At 29.6% G+C, this 9,757-nt stretch overlaps 1 protein-coding gene across 4 annotated transcripts in view; it reads right to left on the bottom strand.

The window, feature by feature from the left end:
- Positions 1 to 9,757, bottom strand: part of LOC111626333 (serine/threonine-protein phosphatase 2A regulatory subunit B'' subunit gamma-like) — a 33,390-nt gene that overhangs the window by 11,381 nt on the left and 12,252 nt on the right. For all 4 annotated transcript variants that reach the window (XM_023369660.1, XM_023369659.1, XM_023369658.1 and 1 more), the window contains 4 exons: positions 8,849 to 8,985; positions 6,149 to 6,224; positions 5,440 to 5,577; positions 465 to 592 (listed from right to left, as the gene is read on the bottom strand). In XM_023369660.1, coding sequence (XP_023225428.1) covers positions 465 to 592; positions 5,440 to 5,577; positions 6,149 to 6,224; positions 8,849 to 8,985 — 479 coding nt within the window. The remainder of the gene's footprint in view (positions 1 to 464; positions 593 to 5,439; positions 5,578 to 6,148; positions 6,225 to 8,848; positions 8,986 to 9,757) is intronic.

Below are 9,757 nucleotides of genomic sequence, written 5' to 3'. Positions count from 1 at the left end.
TTATTATATAAATATAAGTAGTTGAAGAATAAAATGAGATCCATATCATGGGGTCTGAGTCTTAACACATATTTGGTAATCTCAGCAAATGTATATTTGTCTTTTTGAAATATGCATCTGCATTCAAGACTTCTCATAAGTTGTTTTCATCCAATCAGAATGCAATCTAACAAAAAAAAAAGGCAGCTTAAAGAATTATGAAAACATTTGCAAGATCATTTGATGACTGATTTTACAAAAAATAATCTTAGATGCTACATTAGGCATAGATTTTACAATAAGGATGAACAAGAATTATAGAGTAGCACGGCAGAATTATTTAATTCTGATTGTTTAGGTTCAGCAAAAAAGGATGGCAAGTTAAAAAAAAGTTTGAAACATTTTTTATATTTAAAATATNAAATTAGAACAGATAAAAACTTTCAACATTTTTTAAATATTTAAAAATTTAATCTTAAACATACCAATTAATCAAATCTTGTAAAGTAATTTTCAGAGGATCTTCAGGTTTAACCATATCAAATATTTCATCTTTAACATCTTCAAAAGAAACAGGTTCTTGTCCATGTTGAGTCATTAAATCCTGGATTGCCTATACATATCCATATATAAAATACCATCATTTTAATAGTATTAAATGCAGAATTTATTTGTTAATGTTTAATTAAAAACATTTTAGTACAGTAACAGATCAATTATCCAGCTTCCAGAAATATGGAATTATCATAAAACATTTTTTTTAAAACTTGCTGGGCTCAAAGTTAGTGAGCTGTAGCACAGCTGTAGTTTGTCATATGGCCACTTCATTTTGATTTCTATAGCATATGCATTGCACAACACCAGTTCCATTATGTTCTTTACTTTTCTTCATTTAATTTTTATCCTAAATATTACATCACAGTATACATATTCTATATTTTAAGAGGATTAATAATGATCAAACAGATCTCTGCTTTAGAAGTGTATTCATTTGTATCTGTTAAACACACTTAATTTTCTATTCTTTATTTTATATTTGAAGTATATATTTAGTTCATGTCCAGAAACCAAAAAACCTAGAAATCTGGACCACTTCTAATCCCAATCTTAGCAGATAATTAGTCTGGTAACTGCACTGATTAAAACTTTTAATAGTTCAAACAATAATATCAGAATATAATATGATATATTTTTTTCTAACTAAGTTTTTACAAAGTTTGATCATGCATAATATATTAGATAAATCAGCTAAGCTGTTGTAAATAGATATCTTGTAAAAATATTTAAATACTAGAGGAATAGTTAATTATCACTATAACAACTTATAAAATATAACTTAAATTATATTATAATTACAATCCTTTCCAAGAAAAAATAAAAGCATTTAAAAAAAGTTCCAATAAAATTCAATTATAAAATGAGCAAATATTTATCATGACATCATCACAATGCCAAGCTGTAATTTTTAATTTATTTAATTTAAAATACATGCTCTATGCCTCAAATTAGTAGTGTCTTGCCCCTGTACATCACATTTTTCCTGTCAAAATAAAGTCATGCTGGTCATCTGTCCAACTCCTTTCAGGGGAAAATTTTTGAACTAAAATAATGTGACTCCCAGTTTGCATCAGAAGTTCACATATACAGTCGACCCCCCTATAATTACGGTCCCTATAGTTACGATTCCTATAAAACTACGAAAAAATTGCTACCGGTATCCGTAAAAAATAGTAAAAGTTCCTTATAAAAACCTCAAACGTCATCGGGCAGCCGAACTACTTTCCCGCCGTCCGTAGCGCCAACTACGGAGAGATTTCTATCGTCTGGACAGTATTATATAAATTATATATAAATTAGGTACTGTACATATAATTATATATTAATTATATATAAATTAGGTACTGTATATATAATTATATATTAACTTATTGTAACTTTGTTATAATTAAATATATAATTTCCGCCGTCTAGCGTGGCGCCACGCTACGGAGATTTTTACGCTAACTATCGTCTGTCAGTATGTAAATTAGGTACTGTAAGTCTAATACAGTACTGTAATTTTATAATTTTTACGTTATCTAAAATTTTGTCTTTAGCCATCATGACTTCTACCATGGAGAAGAATTCTAAGAGCAGAAAACGTATATCCTTTGAAGAAAAACTTAAAATTTTGGATCGGTTAAAATCTGGTGAGAAAGTAATGGTCATTGCTAACGATTTAAAATTAAGCGGGTCAACAATTCGAACAATAAAAGATAATGAAAACAAAATAAGGGCTAGAATTTCCTCTGGAGCTTTAGTAAGTTTGAATAAAACTGCTCGTATAAAGGACACTTTAATGCCTAAAATGGAAAAGTGTTTGATGTTATGGATAGAAGATTGCATTTCAAAGAATATTCCTTTGAATAGTATTGTGATAATGCAAAAGGCATCAAAGATTTACCAGCATATAAAAGAGCTTGAATCCGTTTCTTTTAATGAATCACATCGACACGAATTTAAAGCCAGCAAAGGATGGTTTAACAGATTTAGAAATAGATTTTCCTTGCGCAATGTCAAAATTGTGGGAGAAAGCGCATCAGCAGACATAGAAGCAGCCGAGAGATTCCGAGAGAATTTTCTCAAAATTGTAGAAGATGGAAATTACACTGCAGATCAGGTATATAACGCCGACGAAACCGCGTTATTTTGGAAGAAAATGCCCGGACGCACTTACATCTCAAAAAATGAAAAGTCTGCTTCAGGATTTAAGGTTTCCAAGGATAGGATCACTTTACTTTTATGTTCAAACGCATCTGGAGATAACGTTACAAAGCCCATGTTAATTAACCGTTCATTAAACCCACGAGCAATGAAAGGAGTTGACAAATCAACTCTTCCTGTTTTCTGGCGAGCAAATAAAAAGGCATGGGTAACAGGTATTTTATTTCGCGATTGGTTTTACAATTGCTTTGTGCCGGAAGTGGAAGAGTACTCAAAAAGAAAAAATATCAGTTTCAAGGCTTTGTTACTGGTTGATAACGCGCCAGGACACATAGATTTAGATCATCCAACTGTTAAATTAATATTTTTACCTCCCAATACAACATCAATCATACAACCACAAGATCAGGGAATAATTAAATCATTTAAATCATTATATATACAGCACACATTTGAACACATTTTTAAAAATGTTGATTGTAATCCAAATACTTCTACAGTAACGGACTTGTGGAAAGATTTTTCAATTTTAAATAGCATTGAAATTATTTCGTTATCTGTGAAGAAATTAAAATGTTCGACTCTGAATGCCTGTTGGGGAAAATTATGGCCTGAAGTTGTTATTAGAGAAGATTGTTTAACTTCCGTAACAACAGAAGTAAATCGTATAATAAATATTGCCCACACTTTAGGTGGAGAAGGATTCGTCGACATGAACGAGGAAGATGTTAATGAATTAATTAACTGTAATACTAACCAACAGTTAGATGAAGAAGAACTTATGCAATTAGCAGAGTTGTCCGAATCAAGCAGTGAAGAAAACTCATTACAAATTTTCTGTGAGCCAGAACAAAAGTTTAATTTAGAAATCTTAAATGAAGCATTAGAATTGGCAAAAAATTTAGAAAACCTTTTAACGAATAATGATCCATCAACAAAGCGCTCTGAGGAATTTAAGAAAAAATTGAAAGATTGCTTAGCACTATATTTTGAAGTAAAAGATTTAGAAAGTAACAATAATGAATTGTTGAGAACATAAGAAGATACCCTTTCAGACTACGAAAATAATAAGTGTAACTGCTTCTTATACTGTATTTAAAAATGTTTTGTTCTTTATTTTCAATATTTGTTTGTTTTGAAGAGAAATAAAATATATCTTAACTGTTACATATTAAATATTTATTTTACATCTTTGTCAAGTATCTGTATAAGTGTATGTTTATGCATATGTAAGGTCGCCGACTTTAGGGGCAATACGTTAATTGCGAGTCAGGAAAACCTAGGATCAAGTCGTATGTGGGTGGTTGCGGCAGTAGACAAAGATGGCAAGTGTCTTACAAAAGCCGTTTAATTTTAACATAAAGTTAACTTACATAATGATAATAACAATGCGATCTAGATCGGCTTTGGTGGGAGCTTTTGATGTCGGTGAACGTGGGCTGACTGGTGTCCCGGGCTTGACAGGAAAGTCCGGTTGAGAATCTCTCCCTTGTCCTTGAGATTCGGGAGTTTTATAAGATTTTCCCCGAATCTCACCCTTTTGATTGGTTTCGTTCACCCTCTCCCTTACCCCGATTGGTCATTCTTCTGTTTCTAGGCGAAACTTGAGACCGATCCGGATCGGGAAAAAGTCGGAGAGATGATGACGGGGCTTTTTATTTTTCTCCGTTATGGCCCTTCTTCCTGATATCTTTTAACTTAAACGGTCCACCAGGTGTTCTTGTGGCCATTTATCCCCCACCGCGTTCGGACTTAACAGATGCCCCTTTTGTTCTTAAAACCGCCTTTTTCTCGATTGCTTCGACCCGACACTTGTTGCGAGTATCTCGACAAAGCTCTTTCTTTATGTCGACATTCCCCCGTTGTTTATCATTGCATCGCGTTTGTTTTACAATACGGGAAAAAGTTTTCGTCCCATCTGGGTTCTGTCATTAACACACCCTCTTGACCCGATTCTATCTTCGAAACTTTCCGACGTAAAAGTTTCGTAATTAGTCGTAATTTCGACGCGCTTTTACGACCATCACACATAAGTAAACTGTATGTGAGCCGCTCATTTGCCAAAACGATAAGTTCATAAAAGAAAAGATAGAAAATATGTATTGATAAATTTTTATACATTTCTTATTTAACGGCCATAAAAATTATTTCTATTAATGATGTCTCCAAACTTCAGCGAATTTTTCGCAGAAAAATAACTTATCAGAAAACTTTCGTCATTGCTTATGCTTACGTTGTCGAACGGTACACACTCGGTAAGTAATCCTATAATTTTTTGTTTATGACGTAGTTTATACGGATTATTTTCAAAAAAATATACGTATTTTGGAAATGTTGAGTCGGATTAGTCTAGAATCGATTAATTTTATGGAAGAAAATCTTTCAAACAGCCGTAGTCCGTAAACTTGATACGTGTCGGGTTGTGATTGGAAGGATTCGTAAGAAAGCGGATTCCTAGAGAATGGAACGTATCTCTATCTTATAGGGGGGGTCGACTGTAGTTAATTGGGGCCTGCTGCTCTTATGGTTTCCATATCTGGTCTTAGATTTCGTCTATCTAACTCCATTCTTGAAATTAAGAAAGGACAGACAGATGGAGTGGGAATTTATAGGTCTACAATTTTTTAAAATTAGAGCTTAATGATAAAATATATCAAAAATTGAAAGATAAATTAATTTTCATTACTTTAAACATAATTTTAATATATCAAAACAATAAACATTTCTAATCTGAAATATTTTCATATTTTAACTTACCCTAAAGAAATAATTTAAACTGAATACATTCAAATAACCTCTTCCTATTATATCCAATATTCGGAAAAAATACTGTAAAGACTGAGGTTCTTTTCTGTTTTCTAATGCCAATACAAAATCCAAATATGTCTTGTAATCCTATTGTTTAAAAACAGAGATATTTATAACTCCAATTTTTATTTTATATATTTAATAAAAATTATAATACAGTAGAACCTCGAAAACTCGGCCCTCGATAACCCGGCACTCCGGATAACTCGTCCACACCCTGGCTGGGCAAAAAAATCCTTAGTTAATTAATTTTAATTATAGACAGCTTTATAAAAGTATAAAAGCTCTCATAAAGTATTTTTCTGAGGTCTGTCTTATCAGGTAAATTACTGTACACAGTGTATTCATTAATTTTCATTTTCATGTAGTAAAGGCTCTATGCCTTCGTACAGGACGTACTTTTCCTTTGTTTAATGGTATTTGGGCAGTTTATTCTCTGTTGTATTCTCAAGTTAACAATACATACAAGTACAGTACACTATTTTCTGAGGAAACACGCATACTTATCCTTTTTTAACCCCATTCCCGATAACCCGGCATTTTCGCAAACTCGGCCACCCTTCGGTCCACATTAGGCCGAGTTTTCGAGGTTCTACTGTATTAAATACCAAATGCAAAAAATTAAAATAATAGTTTAAGAAACAATTTAAGCATTTACCATTTCACCATCATATGTAAGACATTCTTGAAATACTCTTTCAATAAAAACACTAGTTAATGTACCTGTACCATATCTAAAATTAAGAAATATTTGAAGGAAGCATATAATATTTATCAATAAATATATGAAAATATTTAAAAACAAACTATAAATTTTATAATTACAAAATTATTAAGGAATTAAAACTGAACGATTTTTGAATCAGAATTAATTTGAAATTTTAAATACATTCTACAAAAATTTTGGTGTTTTGATTGAATGAATCTAAAATATATTATCAATAAATAGCATTTACAAAGTTTAGTGTTTAGATGCTGTTTTAATACCAGTACATGCAAACTATATTAAAACTATATCTTAATGAAATTATTTTAATGTTTTGAAACTAATTTTATCATTTTTTTATATTTTATTAATTTATCAACTTTAAAATTTGTAATTATTTTTCAACATTTTAATAATTTATACTTTTAAGGAATTTAATCTGTACTTTTATTAACTTTCTTAGGATAATAAGGGTTACTAATAAATCTTAAAAACTTTTAAATCTCTTACTTTTTATATTAGAGCGGTTAGGCAATAAATGATATTTTTTCACATTCTCATTTAAAGTTTTCTTAAATCAAATTATGAAAGAATTAACTTTTTAAAATTTTAATTACATGTTATATATAATCCCAGTTAACTTTAATACTTGGTAAATCCTTAATTTTAACATTTATCTTATAAATATCATTAAAAATTCAAAGTTTGAAAAAGCAGTATAGAAATGCTAATAAACAGTTTAAAATTATAGTTCCAATAATTATAAAAATGACTAAAAAATGTTATATTTTTCCTCAGACTAGATTTTTCCCAGTTCTCAGAAGGGCAACTGAGACATGAAAAGAGAAAATATAAAAGCTGAAACAGTTTTAATCAGACAGCCACTTGCACTAAGTTTATTGGAAAATATGATGGCCCAGCCAGTACAATATTTTTTATCTTTAAACTTTTTCCACCCTGGTCACTGAAAGGGTCTTTTTTCCAAATCCATTATGAGTTTGACCAGATCCATAACAGGGCAGTTGTATCATGAGAGATCAGGTCTGACAAATCCATGACAACTCATCCTTGAAAAATTCCTCACACAGTATGAAACAGATTGCCAGAATGCAAGCTGATGCTTTTTTGCTTTGGTGAGCTGGATATCAAATTACAATATTTACATTAAACTACTGGGCCAATCAGGAATCAATTCAGTATTCTTTACATTGCTACCAAAAAAAAGTTGATATAATTACTAAATGGATTACTCACAAAACTTTTATGTAGTATAAAAACAAAAATTATGCCTATCAGCAATATTACATTAAAAAAGTTGTATGTTTAATATTAAATCAGTATTTCCCAACCTTTTTGCATTAGGACACACTGTGAATTTAATAAGAATCCTGCAAAACACACAATTTAAAATATATTTTGGTTGATTTAAAAAAATTTTGATAATATGGAAGTTAAATTTACTAAGACAAAAACTCACAATTTTACAAATATTCTATAAAAATAAAAAGACTATTTGAATCAATACATGAAGAGCTAGTATCAATCTTTAAGTCTCAAAGTTGGTAAGCCATATCATTTATAAAGCCCCAAAGAGTTGGTACACTGGCATATGCATAAGTTCATGCAACTTTTGTGAAGGGATATGCTGATGATGCAAATTTTGCAACAATTGGCATTTTAGTGAATACCTTCTCCCTTTGGCTAGCCAGCAGTAAAAAAGATGAAAGATAAATAAAATTTTAAAACAGAGCTTATTCAAAATTCCAAAAATATTTGTGATACACTTTCATGACACAAGTTGAAAAACATTACATTAAATTAATTAATATATGATCAAAGATCTAAGGATAATAAAATAATATTTTTAAAATAAAAATATAAATAACTTGTCTGTAATTATCACAGAAATTGTTGACTGTTAACATCTGTTTCTCATAAAATTTGATTCCTTATATTAAATCAAACTATATTTTAGTTTAGAATTATTTTTTTGTTTTTATTTAAAATTAACATTGACATCAACACTGCAAAAGTTATCCATTAACATATATGCTACAATGGATTTGCTAGTCTATCCTACATGTTAATTGAATAATTAAATTTTTATTTAACTTGAAAATCTTATACAAAAATATGTCAAAAATTTTTTAAATACTGACAATTAAAAAGCCAAGATGTTAATGCTAGCAATTTATTTAGATAAAGTAAGAATTTGAAAAAGAAAAGGCTCTCATTAATTCATCATAATGTGTAAAAGTTTTTGATGGATATTAAATTTGTAAATCTTTGTTATTTTGGGATTTTGTAAATTGCAAACTATTTTTATTAATTTATGTCTTTTTTTTGTATAAAATTTATTGATTCTGATGATATAAGTTACTCTTCAAAAGTACAAAATAGTATAAAAAAACAATTTATAGTTTCCACTATTTCCAAAGTGGAAATAAAATAATTTATTATTTGATATATAATCATATCACTTACAATATATTTTACTTATATTTTATTAATTAAAATTATAATGCTGTTACCATCTTAGAAATTTGAAGTATATCTATATGATTTTATTTATTTTTCAAAAGTTTCCATTATTTTAAATTTCAAACCTGTACACAAATTTCTTTAAAGTTAATAAAATTTCTGCCTTCTTACCTTGATAATTCTTCCTTACTAAGCATGCCATTATGGTCTTTATCTAAATTAAGATACTGTCCATATACACGTAAAGCAGAAGGGGCTGAAAACCAATTTGACTGTTGAGCATCTTTTGGTAGTTCTTCATCTCTCAACTGTTAGCAAAACAATTTATTTTATTGGTTTATTATAAGTTGACTTAATATTAAAATTATTATTAAAATGTGTTTTTGATATTGAATGGTTGGACATAAAAATTTAATGGTTGGATTATCAATGTGAAAAGGTTTCTTGTGAAAGTGAAAGCTTACTACTCTATGGAGCAAAATTTGAGCCTAGGTCAGAACCTCAGAAATTGCATAAATGGTTTGACTTACTTATGTTGGGCTCTGTCCTTCATCACCAGACTAGTTCCCATTGTGAATCTAGCTAAACTGATAAACAAAAAAAAAAAAAAAATGACAATGATGGGATGATGTCAAGAAAAACAAGATAGAAAAAAAATAAAGTGATCTCTTAATGATCATCAGGCAAGGAGTTAAAAAAAATTAAAAGATATAGTAATCTTTTATTTATGTTGTCTGTACTTTATCTTTTATACAATACAACATTTTGTTATCTTTCTATATATCAGATTGTAAAGCTAAAATTTAGACATCTCAATTTTTTCTAAAAACAATTGAAAAAATGTTGTAGAACGTTTGATGTGCATATGTAAGTAGAGTAATCAAAGGATGTTTCATCACACTATTTCATTGGAAATAGACACATCAGCAATGTATGACAATATTGTGAGAATCAGAGTTTAAGCATCAGAGCTTAAGCATCAGAGCTTAAACTAGTTTCCGACAACGGGAAGGTGAGTCCCACTCATGAAGTCAGTGGATGACGATTTAGGAAGGCAAAACAAAAAAAAAAAAAAAAAAA

The sequence above is a fragment of the Centruroides sculpturatus genome, unplaced genomic scaffold (assembly GCF_000671375.1).
Source record: "Centruroides sculpturatus isolate CEXI.00-Female unplaced genomic scaffold, Cexi_2.0 scaffold26, whole genome shotgun sequence".
NCBI classification, from domain to species: Eukaryota; Metazoa; Arthropoda; class Arachnida; order Scorpiones; family Buthidae; genus Centruroides; species Centruroides sculpturatus.
Note: the sequence above shows the minus strand (reverse complement) of the source record. Positions and strands in the feature narration are given on the sequence as shown.